General features: G+C 48.6%; 2 protein-coding genes across 3 annotated transcripts in view; one reads left to right on the plus strand and one right to left on the minus strand.

The window, feature by feature from the left end:
* The window catches only part of COG3 (component of oligomeric golgi complex 3), a 36,832-nt gene extending 16,276 nt beyond the window's left edge, over positions 1-20,556 (minus strand). Inside the window, exons 1-14 of one of the 2 annotated variants that reach the window (XM_076052386.1) lie at positions 20,261-20,556; positions 18,590-18,736; positions 17,212-17,273; positions 15,865-16,030; positions 15,411-15,485; positions 13,724-13,816; positions 12,474-12,599; positions 10,430-10,507; positions 8,378-8,421; positions 7,844-7,970; positions 5,913-6,004; positions 4,440-4,579; positions 1,832-1,992; positions 262-373 (exon numbers count right to left, since the gene is read on the minus strand). In XM_076052386.1, the coding sequence (XP_075908501.1) occupies positions 262-373; positions 1,832-1,992; positions 4,440-4,579; positions 5,913-6,004; positions 7,844-7,970; positions 8,378-8,421; positions 10,430-10,507; positions 12,474-12,599; positions 13,724-13,816; positions 15,411-15,485; positions 15,865-16,030; positions 17,212-17,273; positions 18,590-18,736; positions 20,261-20,509 (1,672 nt within the window). In that variant the 5' untranslated portion in view covers positions 20,510-20,556. The remainder of the gene's footprint in view (positions 1-261; positions 374-1,831; positions 1,993-4,439; positions 4,580-5,912; positions 6,005-7,843; positions 7,971-8,377; positions 8,422-10,429; positions 10,508-12,473; positions 12,600-13,723; positions 13,817-15,410; positions 15,486-15,864; positions 16,031-17,211; positions 17,274-18,589; positions 18,737-20,260) is intronic. The other variant, XM_032975145.2, reaches the window with a different exon arrangement.
* A 5,496-nt stretch (positions 20,557-26,052) lies between these two features.
* LOC116954471 (serotransferrin-1-like) overlaps positions 26,053-26,684 on the plus strand; it is a 31,136-nt gene continuing 30,504 nt past the window's right edge. The window contains exon 1 of the mRNA XM_032975011.2: positions 26,053-26,206. Coding sequence (XP_032830902.2) covers positions 26,167-26,206 — 40 coding nt within the window. The 5' untranslated portion in view covers positions 26,053-26,166. The remainder of the gene's footprint in view (positions 26,207-26,684) is intronic.

Below are 26,684 nucleotides of genomic sequence, written 5' to 3' on the forward strand. Positions count from 1 at the left end.
GTGGGTTTCTATGTATTACTATGGGTCTGTACGAAACTTTCGGTCTCTGTGGGTCCCGTGGGTCTCTGTGTGAGCTCGTGTCCACTGCGAGCAAACACAAGCCCTTTGATGTCCACATGCACTCCCCCACAGGATAATTATAGGATGCGTGAGCGCCTGGTAGGTATACAGGAGGTCGTGGGTTCGATTCCGACGCTGACGATGCCGGTATATTTGGAGTCGGCACTCGAGCCCGCTGCGGCGTCGTTCGTCTCTACCCACCAGCCGGCACAGAGCTCCGCCGGGCGGTATCCTCCAGCGCCACCTCGGAGAAGGAGGGCGGCTGTGGCCGCCCGCCAGCCGCACTCTCCTCCTGCAGGCTCTGCGCGATTTGCTGCGGGGCACAAGACAGGGTCGTGCGGGGGGCGGTCAAGGATTGACAGCACACACGCGGGCACCGGCTAACTACAACAGCGAGAAAGCCCTTCTCCAAAATTATTGTTATTCAACCTCCTCTCGATGAAAGGTCACTCATTCTCCCGTGATGCCCTCAGGCCTTCCGCACTTCTGGTTTCTTTGTCTATATGCAAGTGGACCCGTCTCACGCATGTATACCATCCCACCTGCACACCCACCTATTACCTGCACACGACTCAATTGAGATTATACATGGCAGCAACGTTGCCCGCACCCCCCTTATGAGAAGACTTGGGAGGACCCACCTAAAAAGAGTCTTGAGACTCAGCCAGGATTTCCTGGGTAAACAATAGTAACAGAATGTCCTTCCTTTGTACTGAGCAAACACGGTATCAACGAGGCTCGATTATTGCAACTATCTACCTTACAAGACGTCTGGCAAAAACATTCGCAAGCTGCAGCGTGTACAACAATTCTCTGGCACGTGTCATTACGGGTACTGCAAGATCCGACCATGCCCGTCCGGTACTCGCCAAGCTGCATTGGCTTGCGGTAGACGAACGAACACATTGTAGGTCGCGATTATTGCACGCAAAGTGCTTGCCACAAATTGAACCACAATACCTTGCCGATCTCATCAAACAGCATCAACCATCATCACGTTAACACCGGTGGTCATCCTCGCGTGTGGCTTTTGGCTCGCCATTGAACAAAGGGGGTCACTGCATCGTGCGCTTTCATATGCGTGTCTGTGGCCGTCTGGAACATTCTTCCTTCCGATATTAGAAAGCCACTGGAGCTATGATTGAAAACTAATTTCTTTAAGTAGTACTTTTTTATGTTTAGTCTGTTGTCCTTCCCCTGCAACTCCGATTAGCATGGTTGGCTACGTACGGTGTGAAAGAAGTAAAAAATATGTACGTATATTTACCGACTTGCACACCCGCCCAACAACGTCACAGCCGTCAATGCGGGTGAAATTTAGAATCAGAATATTTATATTGAATGAATCTGATGAGCAATAAAGCTTTTTTTTTACAGATGTCCAGTAGGGGTGCGAGTGTAGGAAAGGTAAACAAATAACTTAAAAAATATACAAATAAACTAAACTATTTTTTCTTATCAGGTAAAGACCACTAAGCTCTTAGCTATTTTTCAGACGCGACCACAAATTATAGCTCAACCAAGTGGCTTATGATGTGGAAATTTATAGCAGCAGAATTAATACAAATACTCCAAAAGCATGATGTTGATTCTAAATGTGGAGGGAAAAATCAGAGAACCCGGAGAAAAATAAATCCACGCGACCACGGGGAGAGAGACACGCAGGCGTCAGACAGCAGGCGTCAGGGTCGGGGTCGAACTCCACAACCTCCCGCATGCCAGGCCACCTCCGTAGGGGCGCCGGCGGGCAAGGCACACGGGCAGCCGGTACCTCCATCATGTGCAGCTTGTCCGGGTAGGCGAGGTCACCGGGCGCCGGCCTGTAGCCCAGGATGTCCGTCTGGATGTAGATGTGGGTGCGGTAGACGAGGCGCTCCTGCACGTCCCCCAGCATCTGGCGCACGATGATAGCAAACGCGGCCAGCTCCTCCCCTATGGGAGCAAGCACCCACGCACGCACACACACACACACGCATGCACCCACGCACGCACGCACCCACGCACAACAACCGCCATTCGCCACTAAGTGGCGGTGACGTCACCACGACGCTTGTGCCAGGCCATGTGCACCTTGAGGCCACGTGGAGTGTCGAACGCCCGCTGGCAGGAGGTCACGGGGCAGACCCAGGTGCCACGAGTCGACTGAATGAGATGACTGGCTGATGCACCACCTGTGCCCCCTACTGTGCCAACCTGCTGTGCTTTAGCCACCCGGCGCTCCGCTCGTTGTTGTGAGCGTCGCTCCTCCGCCCTCCGTTGTTGTTGGAGGGCGACTGCCTCCAACTGTCCAGTAGCGTCCTTCACGAGCCTCCTCCACAGAGGCCGATCTTGACACCGCTGGTACCAGTCATCGGCAAGTCCACTCAGCTCCACGTCCTCCCGTACCACGTCACTCCATCTCTTCTCTAGCCCGTGCCGCGCCCGTTTAGCCCCCTCGATCCAGCCAAAAAAAAGCTGTTTCGGCATGCGGTGGCTGGGCATGCGGGTTACATGACCCAGCCAACGCAGCCTTGCCTGCCGGAGGAGCTCACCGATGGGACCGTGCCCAGATCTTTCAAGGATTTGTGAGCTCCTCACTCAATCCAGCCTGGTTAAACCCAGGATGGATCGTAGGCAGGTCAGCCTAAATGTTTCTAACCGGCGAAGATGTTCCATTAGGGGGGTCCACGTTTCGCAAGCGTAGAGAAGGGAGGGAATGACTGTGGCCGAGAATACCTGAAGCTTAGTGCGGAGCGACAGACCAGGTAGCTTCCACACAGCGTTACGCAACCGATGAATAGATATTGCCGCTCGACTGATTCGGAGTGAGACCTCTGCTGTTAAACTGGAGCCGGTCATAAGCACACTGCCCAGGTATGGGAAACTCTCCACTCTCTCCACAACTGCCCCATCACCGATTGGGAGTTGTGGGGGTGGAGTGTCCGATGGTACAAAATACCCAGGCAGGTGCTTAGTTTTGGTGGGGCTGATAGTAAGGCCCCATCTCTTAGTAGCACGCTCCAGTCTCAGCAGCAGCGTCTCCAACTCCTCCTCTGAATGAGCAGCTATTACCAAATCATAGGCACACATAACGTGTATATATTTTATTATTTTATTGTTTCCCTTCAACGTGACTTTACCGAAAGAACCAAGAATATGAATCACTGCAGTCACGAAAGCTTTAAATCAAAATTTAATACATAACGTGGTTGAGCAATAGGGAGCCATCCCTTGACCGCACCCGGGCATCGATCAGCACACACACATACGCACACACGTACACACATGCACACAGCCGGTAGGGCTGATGTAAAACGCTTAAACCGATAACCGATATTCTGAGAGCTGGGGAGCTAGTAACCCATACTCTTTGGTTCTATTCGGTAAAGTCACGTAGGTATAAAAACAACAAAAAATCACGACGTTTCGGCCACAACACAAGCAGCCTTCATCAGGTGAAGGGATCAGGCTGTCTCGAGGACAGCGCTGGAGTGAAACACAGCCACGCTCAGACTGCGACCTTTAAGCTGTGTGCGAGGAAACAAGGTGCCTTGACAAAGGAATTAGCATAAAAAATTCACCTGATGAAGGCCGCTTGTGTTGTGGCCGAAACGTCGTGATTTTTTGTTGTTTTTATACCTACGTGACTTTACCGAATAGAACCAAAGAGTATGGATCCTTGCAGTCACGAAAGCTTTAAATCTAGAATTGAGCTAGTAACCCATTTTTCAGTGTAACATTGGGAATGGATGCACTCGGTTTTGGCAGTTTTTGCTTTTTTCTGTATGCAGAGGAGGACAGGAAGGTTGAACACTTAGCCTTACACACGGTGCCAATTTGTAAGATGTGCTGTGTCCGTAGATTCAGTGGCGCGGTCAACCACAGACAAGCGGGAAGGCGGCCATAACCGACGCCAACCATCGCTCAAGCTCCGTGGCCCTAGATCGGGATGTCCGTCCAAATCCATCAATGTGGGAGGAGACCAGAGCACCCGGAGCAAACCCACACGTGTGAGGGAGCAACACTATCCCATTCAGATGGAGTCCACATTTTATGTACCGCCTTCTCCTGGCAAGCCAGGGTATGGCACCTCGACTCCCACGAGAAGGGAGTAATCGCAACCTTTGTGCGATGTCACCAACCCTCGCTTGATTACAGGCGTGCACCAGAACTGCCCGGCAAAAGGGTCAGAGTTGACTACATGCCTGAGGGAAGAGAATTCCAGACCAGAGAGAGATTGACACCAAGGAATGCTTAACTCTTGGCCCTCACGGTGATGAGAGTTTGTGGACCTATATGTAGGATATGACACGAAAGAGTATATAAGCCCAGTGATCTATCTCCCTTCCCCTCTATATCTGCCAGGCCTGTGCATCCACCCCACTTGAGGGCATGCTTACGGTTGTTGTGGTAGTGGTCATCCAGCATCTCGGATTTGAGGATTGAGCAGAGCTCGGACAGCGTCTCCAGGTGCATGACGTGGATGATCAGAGGACGGAATGCATCGTAAAACAGCAGGCACAGCCGCTCCAGAAGCTCACTGTGATGGCACAGCACGCGGGAGAGAAAACCTAAACACTCGTGTGGAGCGCTGTGAGACCTGTGCTGAGTGAGGCTGTGAGGCTTGTGCCAAGTAGAACTGTGAGACCTGTGCTGAGTGAGGATGTGAGGCCTGTGCTGAGTGAGGATGTGAGGCCTGTGCTAAGTAGAACTGTGAGGCCTGTGCTGAGTAGAACTGTGAGGCCTGTGCTGAGTAGAACTGTGAGGCCTGTGCTGAGTAGAACTGTGAGGCCTGTGCTGAGTCAGGCTGTGAGGCCTGTGCTAAGTAGAACTGTAAGGCCTGTGCCAAGTAGAACTGTGAGGCCTGTGCTGAGTGAGGCTGTGAGGCCTGTGCTAAGTAGAACTGTGAGGCCTGTGCTGAGTGAGGCCTGTGCTGAGTGAGGCTGTGAGGCCTGTGCTGAGTGAGGATGTGAGGCCTGTGCTAAGTAGAACTGTGAGGCCTGTGCTGAGTAGAACTGTGAGGCCTGTGCTGAGTCAGGCTGTGAGGCCTGTGCTAAGTAGAACTGTAAGGCCTGTGCCAAGTAGAACTGTGAGGCCTGTGCTGAGTGAGGCTGTGAGGCCTGTGCTAAGTAGAACTGTGAGGCCTGTGCTGAGTGAGGCCTGTGCTGAGTGAGGCTGTGAGGCCTGTGCTGAGTGAGGCTGTAAGGCCTGTGCTGAGTGAGGCTGTGAGGCCTGTGCTGAGTGAGGCTGTGAGGCCTGTGCTGAGTGAGGATGTGAGGCCTGTGCCAAGTAGAACTGTGAGGCCTGTGCTGAGTGAGGCTGTGAGGCCTGTGCTGAGTGAGGCTGTGAGACCTGTGCTGAGTGAGGCTGTAAGGCCTGTGCTGAGTGAGGCTGTGAGGCCTGTGCTGAGTGAGGCTGTGAGGACTGTGCTAAGTAGAACTGTGAGACCTGTGCTGAGTGAGGCTGTGAGGCCGGTGCTGAGTGAGGATGTGAGGCCTGTGCTGAGTGAGGCTGTGAGGCCTGTGCCAAGTAGAACTGTGAGGCCTGTGCTGAGTGAGGATGTGAGGCCTGTGCTGAGTGAGGATGTAGGGCCTGTGCTAAATAGAACTGTGAGACCTGTGCTAAGTAGAACTGTGAGACCTGTGCTAAGTAGAACTGTGAGACCTGTGCTAAGTAGAACTGTGAGACCTGTGCTAAGTAGAACTGTGAGACCTGTGCTAAGTAGAACTGTGAGACCTGTGCTAAGTAGAACTGTGAGGCCTTTGTTGAGTGAGGCTGTGAGGATTGTGTTGTTTGTTGCCAGCCTCTTGGCATGTTGGGCCTTTGGGTCTGTGCTCGGCAAGTAACATAAATATTTGGCGCACGCAACTCACTCAAGCCTTGGCGATGGCCGTGAGAAAAACTCGCTGAACAGGCGATGCTCGTCCTGACAGACGTGGACCATGAAGGCACAGCCGCTGCGCACCTGGGGGATGCAGCCAGGACACACAAATGTCAACACACACACGACAACACAAACACACACACGTCAACACGCATGTCAACACAAACACAATACCCGCCCTTCGCCACTAAGTGGCGGTGACGTCACCACGGCACTTGTGCCAGGTTATGTGCACTTTAAGGCCATGTGAAGTGTCGCAGGCTTGCTAGCAGGTCATGGAACAGACCAAGGCACCATGGGTTGACCGGCTTAAATGACTGGGAGATGCACCATCTGTGTCGCCTACTTTGCCAAATTTCTGCGTTTCAACCGCCCGGTGTTTGGTTAGTTCTTGTGAGCGTCGCTCCTCTGCCCTACACTGTTGTTGGAGGATGACTGCCTCGAACTGCCCACGAGTGTCCTTCAGGAGCCTCCTTCACAGAGCACAAACTTGACACCGCTGGTACCAATCATCAGCAAGTGTAATCAGATCCACATCAGTCTATCTCTTCTCTAGCTCGTACCACACCCGTTTAGCCCCCATTATCTGGCCACACAAAAGCTGTTTGGGTATGCGTTGGCTGGGCATTCTGGCTGAACGTCCCAGCCAATGCAGCTTTGGCTGCCGAAGAAGGTCACTGATGGGACTGTGTCCAGATCTTTCAATGATTTGTGAGCTCCTCACACAATCTAGCCTGGTTAAAACCCAGGATGGAAATTAGGCAGGCCAGCTTGAATATTTCTAACCGGTGCATATGTTACATGAGAGGGTACACTTTCGCAAGCGTAGAGAAGGAAGGGCATAACTGTGGCCGAAAAGACCCGAAGCTTCGTGTGGAAAAAAAAGACCAGTTAGCTTCCACACAGCGTTACGCAGTCGATCAAAATATAATGCTGCTCGACTGATTCAGAGTGAGACCTCTGGTGTCAAACCGGAGCGGGTCATAAGCACACTGCCCAGGTATGGAAACCTATCCACTCTCGCCACAACTGCCTCATCACCAATGGGGAGTTGAGGGGATGGAGTATTTCATGGGACTGATGGTAGGGCCCCATCTGTTAATATCATGCCCCAAGTTGAGCAGTAGCATCTCCAACTTCTTCTCAAAGTGGGAAGCAATCGCCAGATCATCCGCTTACATATGGTTGACCAATAGGGAGCGATCCCTTGACCGCACCTGGGCATCGATCAGCCTCCAATGGTATCTATATTAGATAAAAATTCCACCGGTACATCCATGGAAAGCTTCTCAAACTATGTGGTAAAAAAAATGTTAAACAGTGTAGGTGCCAGAGGGCATCCCTGTCGCACCCCAAGGTGATCAGAAAATGGCTCGAGACACCTGGCCACGCAAATTTAGCCGGGTCTGCTCACCACCTTAAAGGTCCTTGATGATTGTGAGCAGGCGGTTTGGGACACTGAAAGCAAGAAGAACAACCCAGAGCCCTGGCATATTGATGGTATCATGGGCCTTGACCAGTTAAATACAGCAGTGATGTAGATCCTGGTGAAATTCCCTACACCTCTGCTGTAGCACACGGAGAGAGAAAACGGCATCCATGCAGGACGGGCTAGGTCTGAAACCGCATTGGGGCTCCACAAGCTTCCCTGAGCATGTCTGGCAAGGCGATATTTAATCATCCCTGCCACACACTCGCAGGATCACACTCGTGGGTTCACACTCGCTCACAGGTTCACACTCGCTCACAGGTTCACACTCATGGGTTCACACTCGTGTGTTCACATTCACACGTTCACATACACTCACGGGTGCACACTTGCGGGTTCACACAGGCTCACGGGTTCACACTCACACGTTCACACTCACAGGTTCACACTAACGTTCACATATGGGGGCAGGGATGAGGAGGGGCACGTACCAGCGCGCAGTGGTCGCGCACGCTGTGCTGCGTCATCTCGCCGATGGTGGCGGAGATGCTGGGCCTCAGCAGCGCGTCCCTCTGCTCCAGGTAGCACAGGTGGATGTCGGTCAGGCACGTCTGGTACCTGATGCACGGCAGGTAAAATCGGTGCAAAATAAGTTTTTTGCATTGCAAGTAACCAAATCGGGGAAAAAAACCTGTCAAATGTGCAATGGAACAATTATACAAATGTATAGCAGAACGCATTAGTCCATAAACCTATGGGCCTTCTGGACTAAGCAGTATTTGTTTTAGCAGCAAAGTTGGGACCAATTAGGGCTATGTGAGCCTCAGCAGCAGAGTGCAGCCAAATTAAAACAAATGCCGCCGTGTTTCTTAACGTCAGGCAGGCGCTGTGATGGAAACAAATGGAATTGTATATTTTTACACGGCGGAACAGACCTTTGTGTTATTATTTTACGACGCACAATCCACAAAGAAAGTGCACAAAGTACATGTTTAAACAACAAGTGGGCGAATTAAGTTACTCACTCTTGACTCTTCTCCGAGCGCTGCTCTATCTGCTCAATCAGGCTCTAAGGGGGAACACGTAGAGTGGAAAGATCATCATCATCGCCACCATCAATCAACATCAATAACAATGTTCTCTGTCTGTCTAGAAGTGTGAAGAGAAGACCTTTCCAGGTGGGTGCCTCATCGAAAGGTTTGGCCAATTCATTGTAGTATTATTTACTATGCTGGTTTACCCACGAAAGACTCACTGCATCTCAACTCTTTTTTTCCAGAACGATCTGCCAAGTTTGTGCAGGGGGTGGAAATGTTGTTGCAATGTGTGTAATCCCAATCGTATATATATATGTATGTTGGACTTCTTTTCCACCGTACATAGCCAACCGTGCTAATCGGAGGTGCGGGGAAAGGACAACAAACTAATCACAAAAGATTGTTCAAAATAAATTCGTTTTCAATCTAGAGTATTTAAAAGTGCAGAGCTCCGGTGCCTTCCTAGTATCAGAAGGAAGAGCATTCCAGACGACCGCAGAAGCGCATCTGAGAGCGCGCGATGCTGTGGCCATTGTTGTTTAAATGGCAGCCAAGAGCTGCTGCGAGGATGACCGGAATTGATTGATTAGCAAGTAATTTTCATCATTGGGAAGTAAATTTATTTTTGACACTGAGAGGAAACCGAAGAACCTTGAGCAAACCGTTACAGAACAGGGAGAGAACACACAAACTCCGCACAGAACTGTGCCCCAGTTGCAGATCGAACCCAGGTACTTCTTGCCGTGAGGCACAAGTGTAACCACCGCGCCACCCTGCCAGCCCTCAATGACCCTACGATATTGCCAAAGAACCTTCTTCAGTGAGCATAGTCAGGTCACACAAGCAAGTGAGGGGCAGCACTCCTCCTGCTGTTGGATTGGAGCCAATGGGTAGAATGTTCATATTGCGAGGGCCAGTCTCTACACTCGGGGGTGCAGCCATTCACCGCAATGTTAAAATGTTAAAAACATTGATTCTTGAATCGAATCACAAGCCTGAACAGAGACAATTCACCGAATCACCGTCAGGTTGAATTGTTCCACTCTTGGTAATTCAACCTCTGCCCTGCACAACTGTAAACAAATGGACCTATATCTAACAGAGGAGGGTCCTTGTCTATCACATCATCATTGGTTCAAGCAAGTCTAACAACACACACTGATGAGACAGTGCGTGCTGAAACCGGTCTAGAGTTTGCTTGTGTTGAGCCAACGCTGCTGGAACGATGCACTCACAAAAGACCATGTGGCTGATGAAATGTGTAAACACTTTATTTTTTTCACGTGGAGGGGCAGATATGTAAGAGGCGACTTATCTGCTTATTTACTTCATAGACCAAATGGCTGCAAGACACATCCTCGGTGAACTGATAAGGATAATGCTGACAACCTCAATGACCGTGATGACTCATGGCACCTGACGATATCTTAGTTTTTCGATTTAAAGCTTTCGTGACTGCAGGGATTCATCTTCTTGGTTCTTTCAGTAAAGTCACCACGTAGAATGGAAATAAAATAATAAAAATAAAACATAATAAAAGAAAATTCTCACGACGTTTCGGCCACAACACAAGTAGCCTTCTTCAGGTGGAGAAACAGGTCTGTCCAGAAGACAGCGCTTGAGTGAACACTGCCAAGCATGGACCTCGTCTTTTAAGCTGTGTGGGCGGAGTTAACATACGAATTAGCATGTTACCCAGCCCCACCTCCGGAGCGGAGGTGGGGTTGTCTTCTGGACAGTCCTGTTTCTCCACCTGAAGAAGGCTACTTGTGTTGTGGCCGAAACGTCGTGAGAATGTTATTTTATTATGTTTTATTTTTATTATTTTATTTCCATTCTACGTGGTGACTTTACTGAAAGAACCAAGAAGATATCTTAGTTGGTTAATTTATTTTATTGCCTTTTGCCAACAAGTGAGAGCGTTGAAGAAGCTGCCTCCCGCTGACACGATGCCTTCGTGCCTTCGTGCCTTCGAGCCACGAGGCTCAGGCTACCGGGAGTGGCACCGACGGCGGCCGTGCTGACCGCTCGCTCGCTCACCCGTACTCTGGGGGCCGCGGCCCGGAACTTGACATAGAAGAGCGTGAAGCCGTCGTCCGTGACCGGCACGGTGGCATCCTGCGGCGGGGAACACGCGCACGCACCGCTCGCACGCTCACGGGAGGGGAACTCTCACTGGTGGAAGGGGGGGGCGGCAACACCTCAAATGCCCGCCACTCGCTCACAAATCATATTATTATTATTATTATCATATTACTATTCATTTCACGTGGATATTCGTGGCAGCCAAAGACTTTAAACGCACGTGAATTCTAAATGTGGAGGGGAAAATCAGAAGACCCGGAGACAAATCAATGCGACCAGGGGGAGAGAGACACGCAAACTCAAAATATACAGGCATCGGGATCAGAACCGAACCCAAAACCGACAGCCTACCAAGCGAGGGGGGTGAACATCTCGCCACCGTGCTGGCACCGAACAAAGTCAGTTTTGCGTTCGTCTGCCGGGCGCGACGGCGAGGAGTCGCGTAGACCCCCCAATTGGAATGTCACCCCTCGTGTGTGTGAGGGTGGTAATGGGGTCACGTAACCGATTTGCACTTCTGATTAGCACGGTTGGCTACGTACGGTGCGACAGAAGCTCAACGTACACATGTACGTAGACTTTTGGGAAAGCGGAGTCACGACCACTGTCGTAGCAAAAACACGACCCTTCCCTATTTGAATGCCGGTGCAGAAGGTATTTGAAATCGATCTCATTGGGTTAATAATAATAATCCCTATTACTTCATGGGACCTCCTTTGCCAGTGTCAAAATATAAGAATAGGTTTTCCCCTTTTGTCTGGCAACAAAACAGGTGTTAAGATGTTAAAACACCAAACTTTAACTTTTTGCAAGGAATCATGTCTGCATTAACCACAGATTCTTGTGGTGAAAATACAAACAAAAAACACGCTCTGACAGTATATGATGATGGTGCATTGTCTTTGAAACTGATTGGTCCACACCAGAGACAGCTTTCTTTAGAGCCTCGTCTCAAACGGTGCTAGACCAGAGGACAACGCCAAAAGGCGAACAATAAAGCCTCAATCACTGCGTCTCAAGACTCCTTTGCAGGAGGATCCTAATCAGGTTGTTTGGCACATTCGCGAGTGTTTGGCATCGTGGAGGGAAAACGGTGGAGGAAGCTGGAATTTTTGAAGACTGATTTAGCAAAATTTACTCTCTCTCAACCGTGCCAAATCTTGACTGACAGTTGGTTGTTTAAAAAGCTCTATATAAATGCATGAGTCAATTTGTAAGCAGGTCAGCATAACACTCAGAATTTCCCAGAAATGTCAACATGCTTCATAGAACACAGAGTCCTAACACCATCACTAATCAAGCACGGGTTTTTCCCTGCATCACACACAGCCAAGAGAAGCTTAGGGGGTCTGGGAAAACCCAGCCTTTGCTGTGGTGACTCATGTGGCATGGCTGGCTTCAGTTTGCCACCCTGCCTGCAGATAACCCTGGCTATCGAGGACACCATGATGCAACGTAGGATCCGATAACAATCGGCATAATTTTAATGGGTGGGCTAATAATGAACAAAAGCGTTTTGATACAAGGCCCAGTCAAAACGTTAGCACAATAATTTTAGTAAAATTATTAGATTTATTTACGCTCGTTTACCCAGAAAAATCTCGCAGAGTCTCAAGACCATTTTTCGCGTTGGTTCCTGCCAAGTTTTCTGAGCAGGGGGCGATGTTGCCGTGCGTGTAATCCCAATCGAGTAATTCACGGGTTTTTTTTCAGCATTGGATTCGGCTTAAGATTGCTGTAAGAAAGCAGACTGTAAGAAAATATGTTACATACGTGACTAAGAACATGTGTGGCTATCAGCTAGCAGTCTGTACGTAGCCAACCGTGCTATTAGCACTTGCGATGAGCACGGTTGGCTACGTACGGTGCGAAAGAAGTTCAACATACATACATACCTACAAAAAGCATGGAACTGTACATCAATGACCTGTCTTGAGCGCCGAATGGGAGAGCACTTGTGCGAGCTGGCGAGCGAGCGAGCACGCTGCTGCACACTCACCCGCTTGCTGAGCGTGGCCGTCAGCTTTTGCAGCGTGAACACGACGGAGGTCCTCATGAGCAGCAGGGCACGCGACAGGCACTGCTGCTGCTTGTGCAGGAACGTGGGGAAGTCCTTGAAGCCCGGCTGTGCGAGGAGAAGCCATGGCCGTGGGACCGGACACGCGGGGTGTGGTTACCGCATCATGCCTCCGCAAACCTCCCGATTAGCACGGTTGGCTACGTACAAGGTGTGAAAGTTCCAACGTACATACATACGCACGTACCGAGATCACATCGTCAAATCATTAGAGCGTTTGGTAATTGCGCCAATCTTCTTTCGCAGGGGTATCGCGCAGCAAGGCGCTGTGTTTAAAAGGCATAGTCATGAATGTTCTTGTGTTTGCTTTGTGCAGGGAAGTCTCACCGATTCTTCCAGCACTATGGAGGCGAGGGTTGGTGTATCGGACAAATGGCAAATATTGCGAAACTCCGCTCCAGTGGGCATCAAGGAGCATCATACCCTGGTTTGCCAGCGGGATGCATCAGAGAAAAGTGTGGACTAATATCGTCTGTCCCTTGTGTATGGTACAGAGTCTTGCCTCCTTGCATGTGTGGGTTTCTCCGGCCGCTCTGGTTTCCTCTGACACGTATAAACACAAACTAATTGCAGAGCAAACTGCCGGCGCCGGCTCCGCCTGGCAGGCTTCCAGCTCGTGTCTGTGGTTCCTCAGCGACTGTGAGATGCGATTTGTATGAATGACGTTATTTAAAACTAATTAGATTTTTTCATATATACGAAAATACCCTTTTCAGGAGGGTCCTACCAAGTTTTTTGTTGCAAAAGTTAGCGATGTTGCTGATATATGCGTGTGTGTGCGATCCCAATGGAGTCATTTGCAGGCGGTTTTTTTTCTGCACTGGGATGTTTTGGCCAATGCCAGTTACACTGTGTGAGGGTGTGTTTTTGTCTTTTGGAAGTAAAGCGGAGAAACTGGAGGAAACTTCATGCAGAGCAGTGGGAGAACAGACAAACACCACACAGAAAGGCACCTGAATTGGGACTCGAACTCAGGCACCTTGCATTTTTGAACGTCGTTCGCACTGTACATAGCCGACCGTGCAATGAGGCACAAGTGTTACCCACTGCACCACCCTGCTGCTCAAATATACACATACATACATATATAAATATTTACAGAAGATATCTGAAGAGGGAGGCGGGGAAATGTGGCAGCCCAGGTGTGCCCCCCCCCCCCGTGAGACACCCACGTGGGAGGAGATGTAGGAGATGCAGTCGTCCAGCTTGACCAGCGTCGCCACAAAGCCCTCGCTCGTCACGGCCAAGCTGGGGTTGTTCAGCTTCTAAACAACGGAGGAAGTGGATGGTACGAGGGGGGGGGGGTGGGCACGGGAGTGGTGACTTAAGCAACAACTCAACAACGGCCATTGCACAGTTCCACTCAAAAGTCAAAGTGAGCATTGAGGCGATGCACTGAACCCAGTGGTGAAAAATTACCACATTCCTATGATGGGGGCGGGTTCTATCCATTGTTGACTTGTCCATGAAGCGGAACTCATTTTTATTGACCCCGGAGGGATTATGGGGCTGAGTCAAGCCCCACAACCAGGATTTGAACTCACGATCTCCCGATTGCGAGCTGCTCGCTCAACTGCGTGGCCACCTGGCCGGATTTACAACTAGAAACCATCACACACTACCGCAACCTCTCTACACACACCACAACAAGTGTAACATCCATACAATACAACAACCAATGCACACGACAACCACGACCATCAATATACCACACGACAGCACGACCACCCCGTGACCACGGTGATCTTTACTCTAAGACCGGCTACCACCTCTCATCCTTCAACTCGGAGGGATATTCACTGGCCCAAGTTCATATTTAATGCATACACGCATGACTCAGGACCTTACCTATTCACAGTGTTAATCCAGCACCAAAAGCTTCAAAATATTACGACACCCCACAACACTAAAGTGGATTCTACCAAGGACAAAAACCTGCATGGATCTCACTCACTCTGTGTCAATGCCCCCAAACACCTGGAAATTCCATCGCGTCCAATTCCCTCGGCTACTTTACACATCGGAATCACAGTTGCATGCCAGACCGTCGACTATTTTATAACTTCACTTGCAATTGCGTTTGCCTCGTTATGCCCTCGTCGGTTTACACATTGGTGCAAGTCACCCTAAATCCATTCAATGTTTTATGTAACTAAATTATAAGTTTACTGTGATCTAAATATAATCTGCCCGAAGCGACTTTCGCCACAGGGATTTATTATTTTTGATCTCTAATGAGATGAAGTTGTTTTTTTCTCTCATTTCTATTCACCTCGTTGCTGTAATTTATTTTATTTGTTTTGCTTTTGTGGTGTGGGTGGCCCAGTTCACTCTTGCGAATGAGACTCCTATCCTGGTCTCTTGAGATGTCACCACCCGGTTAGGCAAAATAAACGTCAACTCCCCAATAGAACAAAATGACAAATATCCCCCATATAGCCTTAACAAAGTGTTACGTCAAGTGCTTTTAGCAAGCACCTATGAAGGCCGGAACAGCACATGAGGGGGACGGTGGCCAGCACCACGCCCGACCGTCTTTGTCTGCCCAGTGGCGATGTTTACACACCGCACTACGTACTCATTTGAGGGGAGGCCCAAGACCGGTTCAGATATGTCACTAGTGTTGGCCGGGGTCGTCGGGTTCGTAGCGCAGCTCGCTAACCGCTACACCACCACTCCCCGCTGTACCACAACCGCCGTCACCACCACTGATGACCACCACTACAACCGTAGTCAAGGCTGGAATAGAGTAAGAATGCCTGTCTCGCTTCTGACAAGCGGACTTTTGTCGATTACACAACCTGTTCCGTCGTGAGTGGGGGAACCGCCGGGGCGTTCTATTGGCGGCACCGCACGCACCGTGCTGATATTCTCCAGGTCGTTGAAGTAAGACAGCTTCTGTTGGATGTCTTCTGCCAGCTCCACGAGCTTGGACTGCACATGGCGGGGAAACACAGGGACCGGCAGTTGTCACTATTCATTGTAATTATGTGATTATCCATATTTAGTCAGGAAAGCATGCCTCTCAATACTCTTTTTCAGGAGAGTTGTTGCACCAGGGCACGATGATTGCTATGTACAGTACGGTCAAAGTGAGCAATTTGCAAGGGTTTATATTTAGTTTGCCAAAACAGGACCACAGCACCGGCACACAATGGCCTTCGTTTGCTAACGATGTGATCTTTAACGTTGAACCACAAATGAGACAGGCGCGTACAGTTTCTTACGGCCTGTGTGCCCGCTGGGAAACTAGCGTGTGTTGTACGGAGAGCCCGCGTGCCGCGTGTCACCACCACCGCGTGGGGTCCCGTGCCTGCTGCATGAGCAGCTCCTCGCAGGCCGAGTGCAGCGCCCCGGTCTTGGTGGACACGAGCACGTACTGCTGCTCCAGCAGCTGCAGCTCCTGCAGCGCCAGGTCGACGTCGTGCAGCATCGCGTCGCACTGCTCGCTGTAGCCGTACAGGGACTCGCGCACGTGCCTGCGGAGGGGGCGCGGGTGGTGGTCACGCACGTCAGTCGTAGCCACTCCGCAATGCGCTCCGGGTTGATATCGGAATGAGAATCGTTATTTTTCCTGGAGAAATCCAAAGAGCTATGAAACTCTTTTTTACAGATGTCCAGTATATAAAACTAAACTATTTTTTTTTATTTTGCCAGGTAAGTCCCTCCCACTGCGCGACATAGCTCTTTTTCAGAAGCGACCTGGCCACAATTGATAACGCAACGAAGTGGCTTATCACGTGGAAATTGACAGCAGAAAAACACTCGAAACGCATGTTGATTCTAAACGTGGAGGGAAAAACCAGAGGACCTGGAGAAAAATCCATGTGTGGGGAGAACATGCAAATTCCAAATATTCAGGCATCAGGCTGGTGATGGAACTCACGACCTCCTGCATGAGAGGCGGGGTAGTTAACATCTCGCCACCGCGACGCCCATATATATGGAGCGGTGACATCGCTCTATTCAGCGGTGACAGGCCCCAGCGGTAGGGTGTTCGCTGCTTATAGCAGAAGTTCGGAGTTCCAATTCAGCGGCCGCCCATGTGGATGTATTTATCGTAAAAATGTGTGCCATCTGCTTCACAGCGGGCGTTATAGATCCCGTGACGTCATTCGCAAGAGGAGGCCAATGTGTGCCTGCGTCATTGTCCAAATTTGCAAAAAATGTGAACCGTTAAACTGCAAATTACTCAATCATCGAACAAGTAAAAGTAAAAACATGTACATAGTATGTTGAACTTCTTTCGCACGGTACGTTGCCAATCGTGGTAATCGGAGGTGCGTATCAAATAAGCGTCTGGGTCAATTACAACAACATCTAAACATGCTGCACAGTTGATCTGCCCCCAATGAGAAGCCAATTGCAGAGTCTCATTGACCGATCAAACCACTCCCACTGAGTCCCATAGTGAAGAGAAAGGAGCCATTTATTAAAATGATGAAACCTAACCTGGTCTCTCTCCTTTGAAGTGCTTCTACGTGCTTTATTAGCATATACAGAAAATCTAAAGCATCCCCCTTAAATTATAATTTCATTAACCTTTCTCTGACTCTGCGTGTCTGGCCTCCTTCACTAAACTGTTCACAACGCCAGCACCAGGGGGAAGGTTGTTGTGCGCCAGAGTTGATGCGGGACGACACACAACACACACACACACCTGTAGCCGGAATCCTCATCCTCATTGATCTGATCCTGCACCTTGGAGAACCACGTGAAGAACTGCACGGACAAATGCACAGGGCGTGTTGACCACACACCGCACCAACATCGAAGCACCGTGACACAAAGAACTCACACGAACCGTACCAACACAACACGCACACGTAGCACTTACACACAGCATCGACGCACAGCAACAAGACGCGCAGCATGGACACACGGAACCTATTCGGCATTAACACACAGCATCGACACAGCACTAACACACACAGCACCAACACGTAGCATACACACGTCCCTCGTAATACAATATCCCGTGTGCGACACACTGCTGACCGACTCACTCACTCTTCAATCAGCTAATAGAATCCTTACGTCATTTTAATTCGATGGTTTTTGCAGCCAAACCTATGATTCATAATACATGTTTTGGTTAGGCCACGTCATGACCGGGCCATACATTGTTGTCGTTAAGACCCTTCACCACCCTACAGCCAAACAAAATGTCACGTGTAGAAGCGTTTAACTCGCTATTTGCTATTGTTTCAGTTCCTCAGTGAGCCGAAAACTCTCACGGCCACTGCGAGATTTGATCAAAATTGGCGGTGATCAATGTTGTTCATTCGCACGGAGAGAACCCTCTGTATCTCTGGACTACGTAAGTGCTCTGAAGAAGGGCCATTGCCTCAAACGTCGCCTATTTTTTTTCCTTTGAAGGCCACTGTGTTGATGAAACCTGTTCGGTTTTTAACTTCTAACGTGGGTGTTCATAGGCAACAGAATGATTGATATTCGATTTTGGGGTAAGCAACGTGGTAGTTTAATGCCAATTTTTTTCATAATTTAACCTCCACTACCTGAAAAAGACTAATGGTCACAGAGATTTTATTATTTATACATGCCAATGGATTGATCAAATTCTGATCAATAAAGCTCCTCACCGGTGGCTTGAAGCCTTTCATGACTGAACTTAACATCAATGCACAACCTTTCGCTCAAACTGCTTTGACCTTCATCAAGTAACGAACTTGGAAATGGTTCGTGTAATTCTGCACCTAAATATCAGAAAGTGTATTTATACCGGAGGAATCCGATGAGCTGTAAAGCTCTTTTTCACAGATGTCCAGTCGGGGCGGGTCAGAGCGTTACCACTGTGACATCAAACATCCACCATGATATCGCTGTCTGCCCAAAGAAATGGGTCATTTACATTTCATTTGCCTGGCTACCTTTAACGTGCCGAGTTGTTGGGGCCGGGTGGGTATTGCAACTCAATTCTCGTGTCTCGTGCGTTGGTGCTGCGTGCGTGGCTGGGGCAGGGTGGGTATTGCCACTCAAGTCTCGTGCGTTGGTGCTGCGTGCGTGGCTGGTGGCACCTGCTGGGCCGTCTCTATCCTCTCGTGCTCCATGCCGAGCGAGCGGAAGCCGTTGGACAGGGCCTCCTCGAGAGACGCGGGCGCGGCCAGGGGCGCCGGCAGCTGCAAGGGGCGGCTGGGCAGCCTCGTCAGCTCCTCCAGGGGCAGCTACCGGAGGGGCACGTGCGCACACAACAACAACGATCGCCCCACTCCTCCTTCTTTCGCATGGATGATGCAGATGCAGAGCAACAACTATTTCACAATCGGGTGGCCAAGCCAGGCAACCGCGTCAGGAGCGGCGGAGTGCATCGCTGCGATGGCACACTGGAGAATTTTTACATTTCCCATTCGCGCATCAGGCGTCCGCGTCTGCCATGGTTTGTGCGGGTGCGGTTTAGGGTGGGCCGTGATATTTGGGGGACCGAGATCCCCCCTCCCAATAGCCTTGAACTGGCTGTTGGAAAAAGTTCTGTTAGCGAGCAGACATGGCACATAATGGGAGTGAGTTTCCAAAACCACGAGTGGCCCTCCTTTGTCTCACCAGCACTGATGCTTTACACGCTACACCAGGGACACATTCAAGGCTGAGTCGACCTAGGGCAGCCCCGTGACGAGTTCAAATATTCGCCAGTTATTGGTTGCGAGCGGGAATTGATCTTGGGACCTGGGTTCGTAGTTGCAGTGAGCTAACCCCTACTCTACCGCTGGCCATGAGCGGTAGCGTAGAGCCTTTAACAGCCTGTTGGGGCCAAGTGTTAGTGAGAAGCTATCAATGCAGGATGAGGGACGGTTGTGTTCGGTCACTGCCGCCTTTTCTCCCCAGTGCTGATGTTTACACACAGGAGGTGCTCAATCAAGTCGAACAAAGACAAAGATCCCCCGTATAGCCTGTAACAGACTGTAGGAGTAAGTGCTGTTAGCGAGCACCTTATGAAGGCCGGTACAGCGAGGGTGGCCAGCATCACGGCCCGGCCGCCTTTGTCTCCCCAGTGGCGATGTTTACACACCGCACCCAGATACTCGTTTGAAGCCCAGAACCAAGGGGAAATCGCTGGTGTTGGCCGTGAGCGGGGATCGAACTCGGCTTGCCGGCTGCTCCACATTGCGGTGCGCTAACCGCGGCGCCACCGCTCACTCTCGCGCACCGCACAATAGACGCGCGGTTCGAATGCAGCGGCCGCCCCGATAATGATTATTATTCCTGCGGTGTGGAATCACCACAAACAATTGTAAAGCGCGGTGCTACTTGCCACGGCGGGCGTGACAGGGCCCATGACGTCGTGTGTAGGCCACTGTGTGCCACAGACCAATGTCCAAGGCCGCCTCGGGCCCCTGTACGTACGCCGAACTTCTTTCGCACCCTACGTACTGGAGTTATCATCCGGTGACACTAAAATCACCGGAACTTACGAGCCACGATTACCGCTCGGGTGGTGTGGGAGTGTCAACTCCGGCTCCCGTGGCAGGCTCCTCGTTACCCGACCGGGGCACAGTCGGGGAAAAGAGCTTCATAGCTCATCGGATTTGCGCCTCCAGTCTAAAATCAAGATTCTCACCGTGTCGTCCTCGTCACCGATTATTCTGTCCTCGTTACCTGCTCGTTACTCCTCGTTACCGCCTCGTTACCTGCTAGTTGCTCCTCGTTACCGCTTCGTTACTCCTCGTTACCACCTCGTTACTCCTCGTTACCTGCTCGGGAAGGGCTCTGCTCTCCGCCAGCGCCTGCAGCGCCGCCACACTGTCTCCCTGCCGCTCGCTCAGCAGCGCCATGGCTGGGGCGCCGGGCCCCCAGCGCTCCCTGCCCGCCAGCTGCTCCCCGGGGCCCTGCGGGGGGGCCCTCGGCCCGGGGCCCTGCGGGGCGGCCCTCGGCCCGGGGCCCTGCGGGGCGGCCCCGCTCGCCGCCGAGGCCGGCCGCGTCGGGCCCGACTGCGTGGCCATCGTCGTCGTCGTCACGAAGCCGCGTTCCGCTTCACATTCCCCACTGCGTACAAGTATAGCGTGAGCGTCGCAATGTATTTCATAGTGCGCATTAGCATCGCGCTATATAATTCCATAATGCGTATAAGTAGTACGCGCACGCACAAATCGATTCCGTAATGTATATAAGTATAGGATGAAGATAGAAATACATTTCATAACGCGTATTAGCATATTACTATATTATTCCATAGTGCATATAAGTAGTGCGCGCAGGATTGATTCCGTAGTGTGTATGAGCAAGTGCTAGAACGCATAAATTGATTCCGTAATGTACATAAGTATAGGATGACATCAATACAGTTCATAATGCGCATTAGCATCAACCGATTCAGATATTCCAAAGTGCTGTACATATAAGTCATCATGGTTACCTCTTTGGCGAGAACCAACACAGCGTTTACAGAAAGCAAACGCACACTGATGCCTATCTGAATGCAGAATCACATCATCATCCAGCTCAAAAATCCTCTCTTATCAAGACGCTCGTACATCGGGCGAAAACAGTGTCAGATGGTGAGAGTCTAGTGAGAGAGATTAAACACGTTAAAGACGCACTACGACAGAATGGCTACAATAATGCTCAAATTAACAGAGCACTGAATGCCAAATCACGATCGCAAAGCAATACTACTGAAAGCGACCAGATTGTTAAAACAATAAAAATTCCATATATCTCAGGAGTAACTGACAAATTAGCCCGCGTTTTGCAAAAGCAAAACATTACAGTAAGATTTGGTACAGTACACAAAATTCAAAAAACTAGTATCTTGCACTAAAGACGCATTACCTAAACTATCAACAGAAGGTGTATATCGGATTAATTGTTCATGTGGCAGCTGCTACATTGGGCAGACGGGACGTAACATCAGCGTAAGACTAAAAGAACATCAGAGAAATATTAAATTATCTCAAACACAACTGTCGGCAGTGGCAGAACATGCTTGTCAACAAGGACACTCAATTGATTTTGACAATGTTGCAGTGGTGTGTAAAACTAATTATTACTGGCAAAGACTAATTAGAGAATCCATTGAAATTGAGAGGAACAAGAATAACTTTAATCGCTCTGACAGCTACCGGCTTAGTGCGGCCTGGAAGCGTATTATTAAATAATACACATTACATTTTGATTTAAAGAATTACTAATCTACAACTCATTACTAATCATAACCAATGACTGATTACTAATCGATTATATAATTACATTACCCCCCCCTCCGCCTCTAATCACTGCACCTGATGAGTTAAGTGATGACGTCACCCTGCTGCTCTATATAAAACCGGGAGCAAGCGAGGGCTTTACCATTCTGGCGAATTGCCCGATGATGCTGGAAGTATTTACCAGCGAAACGTCGTACTCAAACTGTAAATGTGGATTAACTCTTCAACACACCGGTGGGCTGAAGTAGTGAATTATTTGTCTTTTGTCAACGTGACACTTTTTTTTTGCTGATTGGCCGTGTCGGGTGGTGGAGGGTTACGACACATTTATAAATAAGCGCGATCTAACCCAAAAACCTTTATTATGAATATGAGAATAGGTTTTCCCCTTTTTTTCTGGCAACAAAACAGCTGCGTTAAGATGTTAAAACACCAAACTGAAACCTTTTACAAGGAATCACGTCTGATAATAATGATGCATTATTGTCTTTGAAACTGATTGGTCCACACCAGCGACAACTTTCTTTGAAAGCCTCGTCACAAGCATTGCGGTTAATGCAGACGTGATACCTTGTAAAAGGTTTCAGTTCGGTGTTTTAACATCTTAACGCGGCTGTTTTGTTGCTAGAAAAAAAACCGGGAAAACCTATTCTCATATTCTCACGCGGGAATTGATTTCCCAGCTTGCATAAGTATAACACGAGCGTCGCGATACATTTCACGAACAAAGGTTTGACATAGATTCCATAGTGTAGATACGCACACGGGAGTTGATTCCCAAGTACGCATAAGTATAGGACAAGCGTCGCATTACTCTAAGTTTCATGTTTACAGCGTCCGCCTCCCTGTCAACCCCTTGTCAGTGCCCCCCCTACCTTATCACAGATCAAATCAGCCATTATTAGCCATCCCGTGCCCTTATCAATCTCAACGTTCATCCTACAAAGTGTCATTACAAGGCAGAAACACAGGGGTCGTCCATAAATGACGTCACGCGATTTTTGACCCCCCCTCCCTCGTCACACGACGTCACAAAAAGTCAGACCCCCCCCTCAAATATGACGTCACAAAGCTCTGCCCCTCCCCCCAAAAAATGCTTCAAATCGCTTTAAACTATTGTTGTCATTGTAGTGCGTATTTAATGTGGCGCTGCACTCTGATGTTGTAGGAGAAAACATTTATTAAAAAGTCTATTTAATTAAGTAGAACGTGTTGTTTATATTTATTTAAAGTTGCGCATTTTAATGTGACGTCACATTTCTCAAACCCCCCCCCCTCGTCACACATCGTCACAAATGTCTGACCCCTCCCCCCCTTCCTTAGGTGCGTGACGTCATTTATGGACGGTCCCAAACACACACAGACAGCTTGTGTCGCCCTATTGAAACGGCGGTGTGACGCATGGATATAGTGTTTCTGTGATTTCACGTCGTGAACGATCCAGTGTTTGATTCCCCAACTTGATCCAGTGTCTCTCTCTCTCTCGATGTATAGTGTTTCTGTGATTTCACGTCGTGAACGATCCAGTGTTTGATTCCTCATCTTGATCCAGTGTCTCTCTCTCTCGATGTATAGTGTTTCTGTGATTTCACGTCGTTGACGATCCAGTGTTTGATTCCCCATCTTGATCCAGTGTCTCTCTCTCTCGATGTATAGTGTTTCTGTGATTTCACGTCGTGAACGATCCAGTGTTTGATTCCCCATCTTGATCCAGTGTCTCTCTCTCTCGATGTATAGTGTTTCTGTGATTTCACGTCGTGAACGATCCAGTGTTTGATTCCCCATCTTGATCCAGTGTCTCTCTCTCTCTCTCGATGTATAGTGTTTCTGTGATTTCACGTCGTGAACTATCCAGTGTTTGATTCCCCATCTTGATCCAGTGTCTCTCTCTCTCTCTCGATGTATAGTGTTTCTGTGATTTCACGTCGTGAACGATCCAGTGTTTGATTCCCCATCTTGATCCAGTGTCTCTCTCTCTCTCGATGTATAGTGTTTCTGTGATTTCACGTCGTGAACGATCCAGTGTTTGATTCCCCATCTTGATCCAGTGTCTCTCTCTCTCTCGATGTATAGTGTTTCTGTGCTTTCACGTCGTGAACGATCCAGTGTTTGATTCCCCATCTTGATCCAGTGTCTCTCTCTCTCTCTCGATGTATAGTGTTTCTGTGATTTCACGTCGTGAACGATCCAGTGTTTGAGTCCCCAACTTGATCCAGTGTCTCTCTCTCTCGATGTATAGTGTTTCTGTGATTTCACGTCGTGAACGATCCAGTGTTTGATTCCCCAACTTGATCCAGTCTCTCTCTCTCTCTCGATGTATAGTGTTTCTGTGATTTCACGTCGTGAACGATCCAGTGTTTGATTCCCCAGCTTGATCCAGTGTCTCTCTCTCGATATATAGTGTTTTTGCACACAGCGTTGTAATACGGTGGGTTTTTATTCTGGAATATTTGCTGGTTTATCCCAAGATGTTTCTGTTGCGCGTCGTTTCTCTGTTCATATTTTGTTTGTTGCGGTTGCACCCGACTGAAGAGCCGCATGGCTCACAGGGCGATACCTAATACATGAAACTTGTTTATTTGTGTTGTTGCTGGTGACTTTGTGTGTTTCATACCGGAATCGCCTCCAGTGCTGTTGCTGCTGGCGGCAATAAAAGTTGTTTAAAAGTCAAAGTCTCTCTCTCTCTGCAGACCCTTCCGGGTGTATCCTAATGAAATCCAAAGTAGTGAATGTGATGCGCTGGAATGTAATTTACTCCTTCTGAGAGTCATTTATTACAAACCTGTGAATAAAGAGTTACAATTATAAACCACCTTTATCGTAGTAGCGTTGTTAGTCTTGGTTCTTTCGGTAAAGTCACGTAGAGGGAAAATAATACAAATAAAACAATAAAATTATCACGACGCTGTGGTTTTCACACCTGATGATGATTGCTTGTGTTGCAATCAAAACGCCGTGAGAATTTTATTGTTTTATTTTTATTATTTCCCTTCTACGTGACTTTACCGAAAGAACCAATAATATGAATCCCTGCAGTCACGAAAGCTTTAAATCGAAACGTAGTAGCGTTGTTAAGAGCTGTTTGAGTTACCTTTCTGTTAGGAATGGAATGTTTCAATGCAAAAATTGTTTTCCTCACCCGTGAGAGTGAATAAAAAATGTATAACCACTTGGTTCTCGACTTATGTTTGTTGCAAATGTGTTGTAGGGATGTTTTCATTTTTATTGATGTTAATTTAATAAAGTAAACTATAAACAGGAAGGAGATGGTTCACTAATTTTCACAAATTTTCGCAAAAAATATGAACAGTCGTTTTTCCAAAAATGAATTTGCACTCAGTTACAATAACTTACTGGATTCTGAATCGATTTGAATTTGAAACCAGTGACTTTCTAATTGATCGCTAATTTTCACAAATTGTCACTATGAGTGCAAGCAAAAGTGAAACTGCACTGAGTTAAAATTAAAAGCGGATTCCGCTTCTTTATTTAAATTCCTATTCGATGTCCAAAAAATAAAAATAAACTGTTGTCACACAAATTAACTGAATAGAGTAAGTATTATTATTCCGTAATGGTGTGAAAAACGAGAAGATGAAAGACAGAAACAGGAGCGCACTTTTCACTTTTTATCAAAAGCGGCGCTGGTATATATTTTTTTAGGGGAGGGGAAATGTATTATTCTTGTAACAAACTAATATAATTGGTTACAATTTGAATAATAAGCCTTGAATGAACAACAACAGAAAAAATGAAAACTTTCGTGACTGCAGGAATTCATATTCTTGGTTATTTCGGTAAAGTCACGTAGATAGGAAATAAAAATAAGAAAATAAATAAAAATAAGAAATTTTAAATATTAAAAGCAAAAACACCCACGACGTTTCGATCGCAACACAAGCGGTCTTGAGTTTTTTTTCTTTTATTATTTTCAATTGATTATGTTTAAATTTGTATTCATTATTTACATTTGATTTCCTATCAACGTAACTTTACCAAAAGAACCAAGAATAACAAACAAAAAAGGCACAAAAATCCACGTATCCTAGGTACAGATCACCAAAGCGATATGTATATTGCTCACAGAACATCGCTGACACCGACGAGAACGTGGCTTAACAAAGCAGACAGTTTTTTTTCTTTGGTGGGTTTCCTGTAAAATGGCTACAAGTTTCCCCTTAATTGCAATCCTTTAATCGCAGTAGATTAACTCGACCAATGTTTGCAAGTAAACATTGGTCAGTACACAGTTGCAATGAAGTGGAATTTTCTGGCAGGCGGGAGGAATGTGTGCGCCACGAGTGCGCAGAGGGGCAGTGAGCGTGGTTGCTGTTGCTGGTTGGCCGACCAAAGTGCTTTTGGGACCCTATTTAAGCAAGCGCCCTGGCCACAGCCTTCGAGTGTCCCTCCTCGGCGCCCCCAGAGAACCACAGCCGCTGCTCCCTTGCCTCACCATGAAGCTCTACGCGTGGCTGCTCACCGTGGCGGCGTGCGGTAGGTCGCAGCGATGCCCTTGCCTCACTGCAACGGGCAACTAACTCCTCGCTCTGTGGCAGTGAATCACCCAAGGGAATCGTTTATACGCAGTTTAACACGTAGGGGGCTTTCGCGACCAATATCATCCGTAATACAGGTGTGTTTTTTTATTGGGGGGGGGGGGGGGGTTTGATCGGGTAAATATGGCTTGGCTCTCCAACACACAACCGGTTAGTGCTGGACTAGTGACGAATTGGCACGTTTCTGTTTACGTGACAAACCTTACTTATTGGCTGTGTCGGGTGGTGGCGGATTTAACGGCACATTTATATATTTACGCGATCTGACCCAATCAAAAGTATTTATGCATTCACACTGTGCTCGTCCGGCACGTGGGTTGTTGCGTTTCCTAACTTCTGCGTTGCTCTATTGTCTATAACATTATTGCCATTATTATTGAGCTTGTTCAACTCGGAAAGCATCACCGAGTCGAAAG

This window comes from Petromyzon marinus, chromosome 55, assembly GCF_048934315.1.
Source record: "Petromyzon marinus isolate PM22_M1 ecotype Great Lakes invasive population chromosome 55, UKy_Petmar_22M1.pri1.0, whole genome shotgun sequence".
Lineage (NCBI taxonomy): Eukaryota > Metazoa > Chordata > Hyperoartia > Petromyzontiformes > Petromyzontidae > Petromyzon > Petromyzon marinus.